At 36.8% G+C, this 18,823-nt stretch overlaps 1 protein-coding gene across 2 annotated transcripts; it reads left to right on the top strand.

Annotated features, from left to right (window-relative positions):
- The first annotated feature begins 10,262 nt into the window (after positions 1–10,262).
- Positions 10,263–17,743, top strand: TMEM128 (transmembrane protein 128). 2 transcript variants are annotated; one of them, XM_027457391.3, is made up of 5 exons: positions 10,263–10,581; positions 11,456–11,591; positions 13,126–13,287; positions 14,429–14,537; positions 16,042–17,743. In XM_027457391.3, exons 1-4 carry the CDS (start codon positions 10,353–10,355, stop codon positions 14,526–14,528), a joined length of 627 nt encoding a protein of 208 aa, XP_027313192.2. In that variant the 5' UTR covers positions 10,263–10,352; the 3' UTR covers positions 14,529–14,537; positions 16,042–17,743. The 2 variants fall into 2 exon arrangements, with proteins under 2 accessions (XP_027313192.2, XP_027313191.2); XM_027457390.3 differs by having other exon boundaries at positions 10,275–10,581; positions 11,453–11,591.
- Positions 17,744–18,823: the final 1,080 nt, after the last annotated feature.

Genomic DNA, 18,823 nt, shown 5'->3' with positions numbered 1-18,823 from the left:
ATGATGCCAACAGTCACAGGTGCAGTCATCATCAGCTGCTGCGGTTGTGGCTGCTAATTTGAGATGTCTCCAACCTCTTCTCCCTACCTTCAAACTAAGCTGTAGTATCTCTTTCTATCCTACACTTCAAAATGCCAATCTCAGGATTGGTTTTCTCTGTATCCACCCCATTCTCAGCCAGCTGCTTTTAATTGCCTTTTTGTAGGAGCGCATGTCATAGCTCAGGTCAAGTTGAGAATGGGATGGCACCAGCTCCCTCTGCCCAGTGCCTTGAGTAGTAGCAAAGCTGGTTACACTACTAGTCAGCAACCTGCATTACCTGCCCATATTTTCACTAAAGGCTTAAGATTGTTGTGACATGCTCATGAAATTATCAGATACTTTTACATCTTTTTTCCTTTGTCAAACTGCTAAGGGCAGTGTGGATTGTTCATTCTATGCATTTAAAAATAAAGATTCATGGCAAATTCTTATTTTGGAGTTTGTTGCAAGCTATCTTTCACTGGTTGGGAGAATGACATTTTATTGCTCATGGAAAGCATCGGCATTTCCTAATCTGTAGACAAAAAAAAAAGGATCTGTATCAGATGAAACAGTTTTAAGAGTCTAAAGAACCTTTGAAGCCGTACAACAGTTGTATTTATGCAGGTGAACAGATAACCAGATATTTACATGGTTGCTGTCATTTCAGAGTTCTATTGTCTCATGCCCAGGGTTTACTTCTGATCACTACACAACACCTGGGAATGAGGCAAAGCAGCAGACTAAATGATCAGAAACACTAAATGTTGGTTTAAAACAGAAAATAAGGAATATCATCTCAAAATGACAGTACACGTGAGCTGAGAAGGATTTGCCCTATTTGCCCTTGACATTTTTTCGTACTGTAACTTGTGATTTTTAATGATTGAAATGCCTGACTTGCACTGTGCACAGGCACTGTTGTATTAGTAGTGCCTATGAGGGACTATAACTGTGACTTCTGCATCTTATTCTTCCCCTCTCTCTCTACAGGGCAAAGCAGATCAAGCTGCCAGTCAATTTTGATGTAAACATTTGGCAGATCTGGGGCAAATTAATGCCTCCTTATTGATGGTCAGTAGTGGGAGTTTATTGTGATCCTGTTATAATTAAAGTATTACTTCATTATAGAGTAGTATTCATTATCTGTTGGCAGAAAAAAGGGGTTTGGGGAAGGAATGTGCTTTTTAAGTTAGTGTATTTTTCTTTCTGCATGTTCCTGGAAATACTGTACTACGGTAGAGGAGACTACACTTCTAATAACAGATCCCTTCAAGTGCTACTGAAGCCCATGTACAAGTTATGTACCCTGCGTGCTCTGCTGTTCTCTTTATTTTTTATTTTTTATTTATTTTTTGTATAGCCTTAAGATTCAGCTAATCCAAGGGGACAACAGTATCAGTTTATCTAAGATCTCTGATTGCATTCAGATAGCACGCAATATGTAAAAAGGATTATTCTAGCACAGCAGGGTGCAGCCCACGGTGTTAATTTGGAAACTTGCTGATTAGAGTTTAATTAATACATTCATTAAACATTATCTGATCCCAGCTTTTCAGTCAGATGATTAATTTTATTTTAATTTTATTAAATAGCTCTTAAATCAAAGTCCTGAGTGACTTTGGCATCTGTAACCTTCAAGAACGCGACAGGACTGTTATCCACCTGTGCATGCATGTATTTGAAGAAGGAAGCTCTAACCCACGGCTGCAGTGGTTCTGGGTGTTCTGCATTCACTTCTTGCAGCATTTTTTTAACTTTCCACAAATCGTATGTTTAGCAGACATTGGTAATGTTAGCAGTCCTGGTAAGTTGATGAGGAACAATCACTTGGTATTAATACAGCATTACAAAATGTTCAAGAGTCTGTTGGCTTTCTAAATGGCATACTGCCATCTCCGTAAGATATGCATTATCACTAAAATTTTCCTTTCTAAAATAGTGTGTTGGAACTTGGATGTCTTGGGATGAAGGAGGAAAATGGAAGTAGATTAGAAAACTGCTTAAAGCTAGTGGCTTTCTTGATAAGTACAGCATCAGAATTGCATCACTGAAAAGAAAAAAGCTTCAAAGGATGTGTACTTATTTGTTGTGCTCAGCACTCCACTGTGCGGGTGCATTAGAGTAGTTCATTCTTCTTTCTTCCAGTGAAAACCAATCCTCCCACCTGGTGCTACAATCCGATTGCATCAGTACAATGCAGTCAGACCCCAACATGAGTAGCGGCTCATAGCTGATGCCCACAGGATACAGAGACCCAATACATTACTTCATTCGGAAACTTCTAAAGCTGTAACACTCACCCTTATTAGGAAATAAGAGAGCAAATATTAAACTTTTTGTGCAAGATAAGCAAAAAAGGGCATATTGTTCTATACATTGAGCTGTATTCACAGGTCACAAGATATCTCAATCAATATATTCAGCATTTGTCCCTTTCTTCTCCCAGTTTAGCTTTCAAGAAAAAACAAGAATAAGTCCTCTAAGTTTCTTTTCTGCTCTGTCAGCCAAGAAAAGCAGCATATTGTGTTTCCCATTAGTACTTCTACAGGAAGTGTCATTTTATATTGAATTCTAAATTTCACTTGGACTAGAGGAAGTTTTACTGGTAACTGTTCTTTGCACTTGTTGAGATACAATTCCTTTTGCACCTGTATCCTACTGGTTTTCTTTGTACTTGTTCAGATACAATTCCTTTTGCACCTGCATCCTCATGCTTTTACAGTCTCACAAGGTAAGGCTGAAACACCCTGAAACTTTTTGCTTAGATTGTTGGGTTCTTTTCTCCCCAAGACTGACGATCCCAGACATTAGTCCTTTGTCAAACAAATTTTATGGTTTATTTATCTCTCCTTTTTAATTTATATGAGAAGACTTGGAATTATCATTTCAAATAGAGACTGCACACTGCTCCTCTGATTGGAGATTTTGTATAGCAACAACTCTCGATATTCAACTTCCCCTCTGAATTATATCAGAAGTAAAATAACTGACTTCATAGAGAATTAGTTTTATTATACCCAAAATTACTTGAAATAAACAGAATAACAGAAACCGTGTCTCTGTCTGCCTACCCACCAATGCTATTCTCAGACTTTTAGGTAGAATGCATTACTATTAAAGTCAAAACCCTAATTGAAGCCTGATTACTGAGTTAAGCTCAACGTTCACATGCATTTGTCTTATTAGAAAAGAAGGTGCTTTTAAGCATACTACGATCTTCATCTAAGACAGCATGAATAAAAGCAGAAGAGAACATGTTTATTGGTATCTGATAGGATGTGCAGAGTAATACTATCAGCAAGAAACACAGGGAAACTGATACCTCATGTTTTCTTTTAAACAATCAGACTAACAAAACTTCATTGACAATTCAAAATGCCATTACAAATTGCTCTGGAAATGAACATTTCATTGATCCATCCTTCACTATTGGATCCCTTCTTTTGGAAAATCAGACGAAGTGTAAATCTATACTTAAACCTCAACACCTCCCCTTTTGTTTTTACGTTTTAATACTTCTTTCTTCTACCTGGGTATCAGGACTTTCGCTTAACAGACTCTTTTTCCACTAAAATGCATGAAGCACTCAATCCATACATTTGAAATCACATCTCATTTAGATGACAAACAATGAAAAGTAACACCAGAAACTTGCCTGCATTGTAGATGGCTCAAAATCTGTGAATTTTACTCCTTTGTTCTGTTGTTTTAGGAGCCATGTAATGAAGTCTTAAGATCCAGACATTAATGTATAAATAGGAAGCATGAAGTGCGCTTTTATGTGCTTGATTTTCTGCTTTTCTGATGGCCTTTGATTCTTGATGATAAGGAATTCAAGGAGAAATATTCTGCTGTTGACATTATACAGTATCCATGCATGACAAATCCAATGTTTTTTGTGGGTGAGACTGGACCAGAATTTTCTCCTAGACTTTACTTTTTCTTTTTAAACCATTAAAGCAAGTGCTTCACTGACTGAAGCCAATACTTATTTTACCAGCGTTTCTGCCTTGGACTTCAAAATCAATTGCCAGTGTAAAAGCTTTTACTGAATTGTACAGACATTTCTTATGCTTACAGGGTTTTATTGATTTTTTTCCCATCTATCCACTCTACCATTTACTACAAGGTATATTATGGATCCTTTGTTCCTACAGTTTCCCTGTTTTACACCATGAAATGTGCTTCCTCTTTCTTTCTTGCTGCTGCAAAACTCTATCACCTATTCTACACCTTTGAAAATTCAGCTTTTTGGTGAACAGTGAGTGATTTCAGAGGTTATACTGGGCAATATTTCTATGAGAGGAAAAAAATACGAACCCTGTCTTAGTTGTATGTTCTTAAAAACACATTAATGTTAAGCAGATTAGCCAGAACAGTAGCAGGCAATTAGCCAAAACAACACAAGCATCTTCCAGATTCACATTGACATATTGCTGAATTTTGTTTTCATACCAACATGTTTCTCTCTCCCCTTCTACACTACAGCACTGTCAGTTCCCTTTAACTCTGTTGTCCTCTCAGGATGCTGGGTCAAAATAAATGAAAAACTGACCCTACAGAACACATAAGTGGTAACGGACTGTGAAGGATGAATAAAAATAATAATAAAAACAAACACAACCAAACAGCAAGAGATGATTTTCATAATGTGTACAGCACGGAAGTAATCTGTACTTTCCAATCTTGCAGCAGAGACATCCACACGCCTAAGCAGCTTTGTCTGTATTTCATTGCTGCAGTCAAATCAAAGGCAGTGAGGGCATTAGACCATCCCCCCAAATAGCTAATAGACTACCAGCAGCCTAAAAAAAGAAAAAAAAAAAAAAAAAAAAAAAAAGCTAGCCTCTAGCTCTTATTTTTTTATAAAAATAAAGCATCAAGTCTAAATAGACCAATACTCCTAGAGTAAGGAGTAAGCATCAAGTGTAAACAAAGCAGAAAGTTCTATGAATAAAAAATTTGAACGCCCAAATGCCCATACCCACAACTGATACATAGTCTTCCTGAAATAATTAGATATGCTCTCATTACTCAAAAAAAATTTATACTGTAGGATGTTCCTAAATGCACTAAGTATGAAAATTTTGCCATAAAAATGTGCCACAGATGTGCATGGCTGCACAGGCATTTTCCTCAGTGAGGAAATCGGTTTCAGTAATTCACAGGTGTTCCCTTTCCCACCCTCCCACATCTGGCCATTTGCTTTTGCCTCTCTGCTGTCCCCTGCATTTTTTCACAGGCTTTTAAAACCAGATCAAATCCTCTATCTGAGAGGTATTATATACCACTACTTGGTAATGAGTAGCCAAGAACAATTATAGGTGGAGTATTGCTGCCAAATGCTTTGTATCATTAAACTGTAGTCTTGGGAAAACATTTTGAGAGTCATTGTCTCTTACTAAGAAAGTAAGCATAGTTAAGTGATACTAAATTCAAGAAATTATTTAGGAGACACAATAGGAAGATTTACTTACCAACTTCTAAGAGATTTTTATTTTTTACACATTTGAAGATCCAAGCTGGAACATATATTCTTAATACAGATTATAGCAAAAGACGAGTCAAACAGTGAAGCTACTTGAGATTTTCAACAAGGATAATTAAAGGCGTTGTCTTCCATCAAATGGATATTTCAGACTAGCGTAACGTTCTGGAACAGCTACATTTTTGTAATTTGCATTGACAACTTTAAAGGTGAAGAATAACATAACTAGACAAATCAGATTACATTATGTGGTGCATTCTTTTTCAATTCTCTTAGATGCCTTCTTCCCCTTTTTAACAGTCTTTATCTTTTCTGCCTTCTTCTTCCTCATGAAGTTCAAAGGTTTGCATGCTTAAAGGTAGTGCATTGTCCATATCAAACACTATTAGATGCATTGTTTCCTTCCTTAAGGGTGAGTTCAGGGCTGCGCTGTCATTTAATACTCACCTGAGAATTCAACTTGAGTTCAATGGTTTGTGTATGTACAACATTTGGATTAGGTTGAGTTTTAACCTTTGGTTGTGTTTCAGATCTGTGTTAAGTTACTAACAACATCACATGCTTTCAGTCCTTTGCTGTTTTTTTCCATTGTACTGAATTTAAAATAAAGGAATGCTAGATGAAAGCAAGAAAACAGCAGTACTATTTGAAGGCTGTCTTACCTGGATGAGTTAGACAATGCATTTACTTTTTCACCCAGCGTAAGCAGATGCAATGCTTGAATCGAAGCACAATGTTCAGAACACATGGAGAATCATCACCCATGTGATCTTTTTAGTCCTGATGGGGGAAGCAGCCAGTTACTACTTACTGTATTATTTCTTAGTTCATGAACAGAAAGCACAGAAAACATTGCACATTCACTCCTCAAAGTGAAGAACACACCTACATTACAGCCAATCTCCTTTAACTAAAAATGTCCTACTTAGGTAAGAAATTAAGAAAATTTCATTCAGGTTTCTTGTCAACAAACAATATTTGGGCACATTTAGTTAATGACTTTTGTAATAGGGAAAAAGTAACAATATTTACTAGAATATCAGAAAACTAATTTGACTTTCTAAAGGTGAGAGAGTAACTGAGAAATCTAATTCTAAAATTTATATGAACCCAGTCAAGGAATATGAGATTTCACTCGTGCATCATTAAGAGTTACTTTAAATCAACATTAAAACAACTAGCCAGTGAATGGCAAATACTCAGCATGCACCAAGAAAAATAATTTAAGATATATATAATTAGATCACAAAATTCATCTTTCATTCATAACTGCCAAACTTGAATATTTAAAAACTCTCAATTAATTTAGAAACATTATTTGTTACTTAAAATAAAAGAACCTGAAGATGTTGAAATGAGTTTCTGAAAACAGGAACACAAGTCAAGTTGTGAAAGATGAGGAAAATATTTAACACAAAAATTGCTGTTAACTTGCAATTATTTTAATTAAATTGCTGTTAACTCCAACCTTTGTACGTTTCCTTCACAGAATCTTCAAATTCACAAATTCCTTTCACAGAGTGTGATCTACATTTTTCAGACAAAGCACCATATTTTAAAATACTCCCTAAGTTTTCTACAGGAATTCTTAAATTTTCATTTGCAAGAATTAATCACCTATAACATGCCCATTGTTCAGATGCTTTGTTAATTATGTTGTTGATTATGTAACAGTCTCAGTTCAGCTCCTGATCACTATCTATTCTTTAACAGATTAATAACGTCTGAATCAGAGAAGCTCTGTGAAAAGATCACAGAAAACATCTCAGCTCTACAAACACTGAACATGAGTGGTCCAGGTTAAGGTCAACGGTGAGTCAGGGACGGAAAGCTCTTATTTCAGCTCTTTGCACAATACCTACTCTGTAGGTAAACAGGAGTCTTCAGTTTACAACACTAATGTATCTTAACCTTTTCAAACACACATTTATTTAATTACTGCATTTAAATCAAAGATATTTCCTTTGGATAGCTTTTGCAAAGAGAATGCATGATTTCCTTTGTTTCTTATTTGAATCACTAGCATGAAAGTGAAGGCTGAGGTAATCACTTCTCAAAGGAGGTAAAACAAAGAAACCTCTATTTCATTGCTAAGAAAGCTGAGCTCAGAGGCTCCCATGATCTGTTAAATTCAAAATATTCAATTGATCTAAATGAAAAATAATTACTGTAGTCAGTAAAGACTGTGATGTGGTTGATCCTTATGTAAGACATGTTCTAAGGATAGGAAAAACAATTTCTACTATGCCATAGCTCATGTAAAATTCAGATGCAAATGAAAGCAGAAAACAAAACAAAACAACATTCCATCTTTGTATCTTTCCGGCTGAATGTACTCAAAAGAGTCAATGCAAAGTAATAAAGAATAACCAGAAACCTTGCTTTGTTCACCACTAGAGCCTCACTCATCTGTAAAATTGGTGATAGGATATTTAGGAAAACAGTCCAAATTAGCATTAGCAGCCACTTTGCTGAAAAGTTAACACCTACAGGTAGATTATGCAATGTAGTGTATCTACATACCAGGTTACATGAAAATAGAATCATAGAACAGCTCAGGTTGGAAGGGACCTCGACAGATCACCAGGTCCAACCCTTTATGGGAAAAGGGAACCTAGATGAGATTATCCAACAATTTGGCAAACTGCATCTTGAAAGTCTCTGCTGATGGGGATTTCACCACATAAGTGGGTTGCACCACTTAAGCAGAGTTTGTTCCAGTGATTGTTCTGTTTAATAAATAAATAAATAAATAAAAATTTCTTATTTCAAGACAAAAATGTCTCCCGATATAGCTTGTAAGGCTTCCCCTCGCCTTTTCCATATTTCTCCTTGTGAAGGGAGTACTTCCCTCTGTTTTTGAAGCCAACTTTTTAGTACTGGAATACTGAGGTGAAGACCTCCCTGAGCCTTCTCTTTTCCTTGTCTCTTTGATTATGTCAGTTCAGGTGCAGGACTTCTCTTTTTAAAATATATGCCTTGAGTAGCTTAACTAATGAAGCCTCAAATTCCTTTGAATTCCTTTCAAATAAATTCCTTTATCACTGCAAATTATTGTCCACAATTCCCTCATCATAACTCCTGTGCCTCGTTTCACCTTTATGCTGGGCAGGATACAGCAGGTGCTGGAGCTAAGTGCATGCTGATGAGCTGTGCAGTCATGCTGTTTCAACTGAACATACACAAAGAGCAAGTGTTACTCTTCTACTAGCAAAACACACAGATTAACCCAAATTTTCCATTATTTCAGCACCTACTACTCAAACCAAATATAAGAAAAAGTGATAGTTATAGATATTGAAAAACTTGGCCATATACACTTTTAGGGTTATCATTTCAATAGTTACATCAATTTAAGAATTTAAGTGCACTGAGTTGTAAGGCTGCTGTACAGAATTAGGCTATATCAGCAGAAGGCCTATTATTTCATCAAGACTTATCCCAGTTTTTAATAACCACTTCAAAAGGCACTTGATAAGGTCATTAGTTAATCAAGAGGTTTAGAAGTGCTTAAAAACAGTACTCGTTGCAGGTCAGAGCACGTCTAGCCTGTATACTATTGAGTTTCCACCCTTCTGACGGCCTGAACTTTATAAAGGTTTATTGATAAAATATATATTTAATCACAGCCTACATGCCATTCTTTTTGCTTTTCCTGTTTTCTCAACATGAAGCAACAGAAGTATCTGCAAAACTTCTATCCTGATGAAAGCCATGCAGTATGCAAGGAATGACTGTGGTATGTGAAAACAACATATTTCTCGTACTCACTGTTTTCATGAAAAAAACTTGAAAATACTCATGAAAAGTATAATCGGGTAATAAAGCATTTGCTTTGAATTTCAATTTCTATACAGCTAGGAGTATAAATCTGCTTTTGTTAAGTAAAACACATACTGAAATTATTATTTTTTTTCAATCTACCTTATACAAATCTGAGCTTTTACTGAATAGAAAAAAAAAATATTTGACTCCTGTACTATTTAAATCACTGCTGTCATTGAGAGTATATGGGCTGCAAAATTTGAAGGTCAAAATATTTATATGCTACCCAGTCTCTCATTTTTTCCCCTACTTTTCTTATTTTTTAATTGTTTTGAGAAAACAGGTCTGTATTGTACATTTGGATACGCATCATAGTGTTTACTGCTTTCAGTGGGGATTAGTGTCACTCTTGACACTACTGAGCTCTATTACTGGACTATTACCAGAGCCAGCATTTACTAGAGCTGTACTCATAACAACACACCTTTTTGTTCTCTAGACATAATGCATGATTTTTATGAATTCCTTTAGGAATAAAAAATAAGGAATAAGTCTAATTTTATCAGGAGAGAATTCAAGAAAGAAATCATCCAGATGAAACTGAAAGGCACACATAGCTAGAACCTGAGGGATTATTTTCGAACGCATAACTCACTGTAGTATTTTCTGTGTTTTTCTTTACCACTTGAAGACCAAAAAAAAAACCAAAAAAACCCTCTCATTTCTAGAGGGCAAGAGTCAGATTTAAAGCTGGAGTTGGCAGTCTAATATTTTCAAGGCTGTGCCTACAGTGAGATGGGTGGGTGGTGGTGAAGAAGAGGGCTGCTACAGTTCGATGCGACTTGGTGTTGTTGAAGAACCATCCTGAGAGCCTCCCTTTGGCCTGGTGGTGCCATGACACTGCGGCTCTGTGAGGTGAAGGGCACACAGTGCTCCTCGCTAGCAGCCATTACCTGACTGCCTGCACCCCCAGCGCCCTCCCCCTGCACCCACGCGCCGCCGCGGCGGGCACTAGAAGCCGTTTCCCGCCACGGAAGACTGACAGCTTCTTCGGCTACGGTTATGGCCGCCTAAAATGGCTTCCCTCTCTGAGAGGAGCCGCCCGGGCCGCCCTTTCCGCCCGCAAATGCAGCGCCGCCACCACCCTTCCTTTACCACCCTGCCGTCACTGCCGGAGCTGCCCAAGATGGAGGCGGGCGGGGAGCAAGGGGACCCGCTCCCCAGGCTCCGGCGCCATTTGCGGCAAGGGGCAGAGCCTCGCACCCTGCCGCTGCAGCCGCTGCTCCAGGGCGGCGGGACGGCCGGTGGGTGCTGCCGGGACGGGCTGGGGCTGCGGTGCCTTCCCTCGGGGAAGTGGGAAGCGGACGGGTACTGCTGGAAGCCCTCAGCAGCGAGGGGGCTGTGCCATCGCCCCCCGGCCGCTGAGGTGCCCGCCGCCGCCGCCCGCCCTCGCTCGGCGTGAAGGAGAAGCGGCCGGAGCCATGGCACAGCCGGGGCGTGCTGGGGCGAGAGGGCGCAGGGCTGCGACCAGCTTCGCCTCTGGAGATGGGGAAGAAGCTCAACAAAAATAAATAAAAACATGAATAAAAATAAATGGGTGGCTGTAAGCTCCAGCAGAGCTCTTTGTACGTTCAGGTGGTGGGAATGCATCTACAGAGGTGCAGAGCTAGCATAGCTCTGAAGGCATATGAAGCACCAATAACTTTTAATGATAAAGGAACTTAACAGTACGAAACAAACACACCCGTACCTCAGTGATACCTGTTCCACCTCTTTTTTTGTCAAAGTGTATCTATTGAGTATTGTATTTTTTTACTGTCAGGCACAAAAAATGTGCTTTCAAATGTGTTTGCTCTGTTGTTCATAAGTAGTTAAATACCCCTTTCCTAACCCAGTCAGCTGTTAATTTCCCGGAAAGGTATGCAGACAAAGCGTGTGCTGGTTGTTACTGCTTTATGTTTATTTTTATCAGAGGGCACCTTGCTTAGACTCTTATTTCAATAAATGTACAGAGCTTTTTAGAATGCTTCCTCTCTAGTACAAAATGTATTATACTGAGTATAATCATCTTCAAATATTAAATAATTAAAAAGATAAGCATAGTGTTTCATTTAAGTATAATCATACTGCATTTAATGACAAGATTTAGTGATACTATTATGTTCATATTTACAGAAGAGTCTACAGCTGTAGAGAAGAAGAAGCCTTCTCCTAGACTGAATTTTCATTCTGCATTCTGGATTTTGGCTTCAATTGCTGTGACGTATTACTTTGACTTTTTAAAATCTGTTAAAGAAACTATCCAAGCAGATAGGTAAGATATCTTTTCTTGCAAAGAAAAGTTGTGTTTTCATGTTATAGTTGTATTGAGATATTTACATCTGAACTGTGTGTTTTAAATCTTTGATAAACAAGATCTACAATAGGAATAGAGAGAGCTGGGACTGTGCAGCCTGGAGAAGAGAAGGCTGGGGGACGATCTTATCAATGTGTACAAATACCTAAAGGCATGGGGCAAAGAAGATGGAGCCAAGCTCTTTTCAGGGGTGCCCAGTGAGCACAAACTGAAATACGAGAGGTTTCATCAGATCATCATTCTTTACTTTAAGAGTGGCTGAGCACTGGAACGGGCTGCCCAGTTGTGGAGTCTTCATCCTTATAAGTACTCAAAAGCTGCCTTGACATGGTCCGGGGCTACCTGCACTAAGCGGCCTTGCTTGAGTGTAGGGGCTGGACCAGATGACTCCCTGAGTCATTATTAAATTTTGGTAAATACCATGTGTAAATGTAAGATTTCAAGAAAAATAAATCTGTTGTTATTTTTTTTTTCTTCAGGTTCTACTGAACCATCTGTGTATGTGTAAAATTTGTTCTATTAGCAAGACATTTTAATACTGTACCTTTAAAATTATTCTCAAGTACAAGAAATCACTGCATATTCTGTTGAAAGTGTTGGAGTTTTGACTTTCAAAAAAGCTGAAATTAATCATAAAACATCAGTGAAATTGTTTGGTTTTTTTCCCTCTTGTTCTCTAGACTTCTTTGAGTAGACCAGGTAAATAAATTATTTCTACAAAATAGTTATATATTTTTTTAAATTCTATTTATTTTCCATGAAATTATTCTCAGCGGGATTGATAGATGTTACACCTTCAGACAACTTCACCTGGAGGTGCCTTTTGAACTTTCTCATTGTCATTATTGTATGGAGGCTGAACAGGGCCTAAGCTCTATGCTGTGAGCTTCTCTGAAACTGCTGTTTCAGGTTTTTCTTTCCCATCTTAATCTGGATTTATGTTCCCAGATAGGCTCACAAGTGCACCATTCCAAATAATCACATACTTTTTTTTTTTTAATTATGAATCCGAAATCCTGGATTTCCCTGTGGTTTTATTCGGTAGCTTATTTTTTTTTTCCACGATTTTTTCTCTTAAAATTAAGAGTTTATAAACTAGAAAGCTTATTAAAAGCTTTTTACAATGCTTCTGCTACACAAAAATTGGTAATATCAACCTTATGGTAAGAAGCACAGTTACCGCGGAACCTAATTTATTTAATTACTAATGAGGTATTTTTAGTGTGTTAGTATAGAAGATCACTGTGACAAAGTCTGCTACACTGCATTTCCAAAATATTTGAGGGAAAAGTAAATGAAAGGAATGATGCATTGTGAAATCAAACTGTAGTAGTTATGTGTTTTGTAAAAGTAATTTTAAGAAACAGTAAAGGAGCTCCAGGCTAGTGTGTGTAATTAACAAATTCTGTCCTGTTTCTAGCCTAGAATGAAGATTAATATGTGAACTGAAATGTGACCATACTTAACATGCTTTTTTTTCCCCCCACCACAGTTGGTGGTTTGCCTCTGGCAGTTGCTTATTGGCTGCTTGTTTATCTGTTGCCTTTTACTGCATAATATATCTTGAGTGGTATCGTGGAATTGAGGACTACGATGTGCAGTATCCCATACTGATACCTGTCTCAACAGCCACTTTTATTGCAGCAGCAATTTGGTAAGTTGAAACACATATATACAACCTTCTGCTAAAACTGTACAGGTCTAACTGCATAAGCAATGCTTATAAATTGAGCCCATTGCCCTTAATTTTACTGAATATACTGGTGACAGTACTAGTTCCACTCAGCATGATTTCTTCTGCCTTCAAAATTTGTTCATGAGGCAAGATCTGTAGCAGTTGAAGCTGTGTAGTAAGTATACTTTTAGATGTGCTGGGTCTTTTCTGCATTGTGAGGTTTAAAACTTTAAAGGTATATTCTCTAGCAGAGAAAATTTTACCTGATCAATTCCTAATGCATAGTTCTTCATTATCAAACACAGTATGTATAAATAGCAAGTATGCAGCAACTCATTCTTATATGAGCTTTATTTAAGAGTTTGTCTTCTCAGAGAATGGTACGTTTAGTAAGAGGTAATTTGTTTATGAGATGAGAAGAGTCAGAATGAGCAAATGTGCATGGGAGTGAAAAATTATTTATGTGTGCAAGTATATTTGCTCTCTGTATGAAAGCTGGTTGTCCCTTTCAGTGTAGGTGCTGTGTCTGAATAACACCAGTATTGCAGTGCTGGGGGTGGGGTGGTGGTGGAAGAAAGACTGAAAAAGATAAATGTTCCCTATAGTTTAGAGATAGTCATATCCATAATCCTTTAAAATCAGTTGTAAAATAAGTTGTTCTTCCCTTCCGCCCCCCACCCTTTCTATTTAGTTAATTCATTCTCAGCTCAAATTTACTGTAACTATAAGTGTTTTTTTTCTCAGCTTCCATGCATGCCTATTGGAAAAATCAAAGAGTATTTCATTTTCAGATGGTTCATACATAGAGATTCTGAAAGTAAAAGGTATCTTTACTCTTGATGGGTCTGAGTGGTTTTGCTCAGTGTAAAACAAATCTGCAGCAGTTACTGGTGTTCTAGGATGAGTTGTCAATAAATAAGCAGAAAACTAAACTACCAATTTAATAAGTGTGTTGTGTTTTTTTTTTTTATTCTTTCAAGTTGTAAAGAAACAAGTATTTTTCCAGGTTTTATTGTTTAAATTTAATTTCTTCTCATGCTATGATTTATTTGTTTGCCTGGTATTTCCACAACTTGACAACTGAACTTTTATCTAAAGCTTTCTTCTTTTTTTTTCCCAGTTTCAACGTTGCCTTATGGCCTGTTTGGTCGTTTATGACACCTTTGTTGCTCTTCATTCAGTTTATGGGTGTTGTGATGCTTGTGTCACTCCTGGGATAAGTCCTGCAGGTAAATAATAGAATTGTTTAGCACATGAAAGTATTTATCTCGTGTTATACAAACAGTTCAAGGATTCTGTGCACTTTTAGGATATTGAAATTTTGTGGCAAATGGAGTTACTGGTTCATATGCATGGATCTTAAAGGAAAGAATATCCTTTTCCTCTTCCAAAAAATTCAGTTTTAGACAGTGAAAAGAAGAGATAAGTGAGAGTGGATGGCTTTGAGGAGTATAGGACAAGTATCTGCAGCTTTTACCCAGACTTCTCTTCTTAGGGAAGTTGCTTGACATATAGTAAAGGGGAGAAGCTGTAAAGGTCCATATGCAACTGTCTTCTCTTTCTTTCCTTCTTCCTCCTCCCCTGTGAATCAAAATACTTTGTTATCTTTAAGTATGCTGCTTTCATTTTCTGTGGTGAACAGTCCACTTCTTGGATATTCCTAAAAAGCAACCTTTTTAAGGCAAAATCAGATATTTTCTTGACTTGAAAAATTAATTCCCAATACCGGTCACATTGAAAAGGGGTTCTCACGTTTTTGTTAGGATATGCTATTCAGATGAATCCCATGAAATCGAAAAGCTTAATAAAGAAGATATTAAATACAGCTCAGTAATAGGGTAAGAGATGTCCCCTGATCACTGACGTCTGCATCATCTAGTGAAGTGACTCCTTCAGCAGGTTGTTTGCTGTACTTGCTCACAAGGGAGTGTGAGGAAGTCTGTGTTCGCCTGCTGTCACAAATCTGTTTCAGTAAAGGAGTCCCCCAGCATTTTCATGAGTGCGGCAAGAGGAATGTGACAGTGCTGGATTTTGAGTATAGCCTCTTGTAGTGCCAGAATTGTAAGGAAAAAATATTTAACAGCTGGGTCAGCCACACATACACAGCTTTTACTTGCATAAGTGAACTGAAACTAGTCATACACCTTTTCACCAATTCCTCAATATCAAGAAAACTCTTTTAAGGAACTAATTAACTTATTAACTAAACTAATTAACTTATTAACTTAACTTATTAACTTAACTAATTAACTAAACTAATTAACTGTCTGTGGACTTCTGAAAAATATGGTACTTATTTCAGAACCTCTTTTAATTTATTACGGGAGCTCAAGTCACGTCTGCTAGTGCAAAATTCCTCAATGCATGTCTGTTCCTTCTGTCATTAGCAACTTTCTGTTTGAGCACTGGAAGGGTGGAGAAAGGATGTGCTGTGGTCTGGTAGAGCTTTGCTCATATTAATAGACTAAGAGAACCATTCTGCATTAATTTGTACTTGGAGATAGAAAGTAAGAAGTACAAGCTAAATGCAAATATTCTGAACAGCTGAACTTTGTGAAGAAAACATTTTTTTCTGTATGAACAGCCAAGTAAATTCTGTTATACTGTAAATTATTACTTGGTGATGCAAAGTCATCCAACTAATGAATATCAAACTATACAAGATACAGTTTGTGCAGTATATATAGCCTTACAGTATTTCTTATGTTGGATTTGTTTTTTCTTCTCTTTCAGCTTTCTGTGAAGGACTCCAGTTACAGTTACCCTGTGAAGTGGGTGTTGTTTTAAGTTACATTCCAGTCTTTTGATTATTTAACTACCCGATGTATAAATCAAATGGACATAAACCCATTGTTCAGCCAGTGGCTTCGAAAAAGCGACTGATAAGTGAATAATTGAAAGATAGATAGATTTTATCTCTCTTAGTAATATAAAGCACTTCATTTGTGACGTAGCTTGTTTTATAAAGCTTTTATTCGCAGTTCAATACTAAGCAGACGGGTAATGGGTCAGATATATGGTTTTAAATCCTATCTGGGGTCTCCAGATTTCACCTAGCTCAACCTGCTTAAAGCAGGTTGATTAGTTTGAAAACAATTGATATTTAAATTCAAGTGTTGTGGGTTTTTTAATACGTTATTTTTACATTTCAAGTGATAGCTAAAATACTGATATTTGGAATCTCTTTGAACTTCTAAACTTACACATTTACAACATGGGAGACACTTCTTGGTCCATAAATTTGTAATGATACATGTGTTATCACGGAAGAAATATTTTGTTAATCTAACCTCTTGATTTCAGATCTGTTAGTATTTGAAAAAGATATGTATCTGATTAAGGGCCTAGAAAGCTGGTTGAAATTTCCATCATTGTTAATCTGCTAGTGCCAACAGTGAAATAAATAGATTGCCCTTGTACTGACATAATTTATCCACAGCCAAAGACAGGAGATGAAGCTGTGAATAACCAGCAATAGAACAAACAATAGTAACACTAAGCAAGAGCTGAAGAGCACAAAGTTAATTATTTTGTTGTATATACTATTTCCCAATGTTCAGGATCTTTTTCTTCTAAAAAATTAACTTTTTGTTCATAATAATGCTTATTAATGAAATTGCCATTTTTCTTCCTCAGCAGTAGAGGTTGTTAATAAATCAAATGCCATTAGCCATACACAGCTGGGAAAATAACATTGTCCCTTTGTTCACTTTGTCTGAGATACTTAAATATCGAGAAACCTGGGCACCATCTAGTTGCTAGACCATTTTATATAGGTCATTGTGTTAAATTCTTTTTTGGAAGATAGGAGACAATAGAAGCTGGTTATTGAAACTTGTTGAAATTTACTCTTGTTGCTTGGAGTCCAGACTGTTCGAGGAGACTGCTGTTCATTCTGACTTTCAGATTCACACCATTGCTGAATACACACTATGTGAAACGTTCAGTAATGAAAAAGGCATTGACTGAAGTTACTGCAGTTCCATTGAAGTTCCATTGAAGAAAAAAGTTGATGGCAGTAGGCAGTGTAAAGGATCAGTCAAACCAAAGTAAAATACATCCAGCACTACTGCTAAGTAGCCTGTAGAGGAAGTCAATAGTTTGATTTTCTTTTTTTTAATGTAAAATTTGAGTTTACAAAAAACAGTTGTACTTTGCATTTAGAAGTGATACTTTGCATTTGCTTATCTTAAGGTCTACATCTTTTAACAAACTTGAACAATTTTATGTCTGCATAGATGTACATTGACTGATTTTGTTTATTATTTAAATGCACTTTTGCTCAGGGATGGTAATTATCACTGTATTTTTATTTATCAACTGTACAAATGCTCTAGGTGCTTTACATTGACCCTGTACTCTTGAAATAATATTTGCTACATGTTTCTTCAAACTTACTCTTCTGGACATCTTAATAAACTTTGTATAAAAGTGAGCAATCGTTGTTTAATACTTAATTATTTAAACATCTAACCTCACTGTTCTTGGGACTGTCAGCCCATCAATTTGTCAATTCATTTTGTCTTTTGTGACCTCTCAGCTGGATTTATTGACAGTGTAATACTATTCAGTATGATTTGGAAGAGCTATTTACCTTCTGACTTTGTCTTTTCCTGAAAATCCCAGGTAGATAAAGTTTATTTCACAAAAGTCCTGCAGAGTCTATTGGTAACAGTTACAGGTATCAAATGCAATACTCATTCCCCTGTATGCTCAAAAGCAAGTAGGGGTGAGTCTGGTAAGAATGTAAAACAATGTTTGCTGTAATTAACAACCTGACAAAATCTTGCTGCTGCTTCCAGTTGTGTGAGCTCCTTGCTTTCATTATTTTCCTTCTACTAATTAAAGTATTTAGGGCAAGAGATTAGAAAGATATCTTAACAGTTTCCTGAAAATAATTACTAGGTTGTCAAAATCCCTACTTGAGTATGTTGGCTGGCTTCAGACTACCGTAGATATTTTCTGTGTCTATTTACATTAATTGCATTTGAGGATGAGAATCTGTGCCAGCACCAAAGAGCTTTTCTTCATGGTCACAAAAGGTATTCTAGAATAACCTTAAAATAAAAATAAAAAAGCCTAGACGGTGGAGATTATTTATCACAGTTATGCACAGAAGCTCTGTTAAATGAGAACATCTTCCTGTTCTTTAAGGCTAACAATTCTATAAGATTAAAGTAGGTCTTTGCATTTCCATAAGCTTTACAAGCGATGGGTTTAGTTCTGAGCTAGAGGTGACTGAAGACTTAACTGTTACCAGACATCCAGACATGTCTTTTGCTACTTTTGTATTTCAGCTTCAGAAGAGAAAAATCTTAAATCCTCAGTAAGTTCTGTCTGTGGAAGTAGTGTAAAATCGATACCACCTCTTAATTTCTTCGTTTTTTTTTTTTTTTTTTTTTTTTTTTTTTTCCAAGTAGCTGAATTAGTGGCTTAATTTCATGTGAGACATAGGTCATGCAGTTAAAACAAAACAAAACAAAAACAAACAAACAAAACATAGCAAAAAAACCAC

Source organism: Anas platyrhynchos, chromosome 4, assembly GCF_047663525.1.
Source record: "Anas platyrhynchos isolate ZD024472 breed Pekin duck chromosome 4, IASCAAS_PekinDuck_T2T, whole genome shotgun sequence".
NCBI lineage: Eukaryota > Metazoa > Chordata > Aves > Anseriformes > Anatidae > Anas > Anas platyrhynchos.
This window is presented reverse-complemented; position numbering and strand designations above follow the sequence as displayed.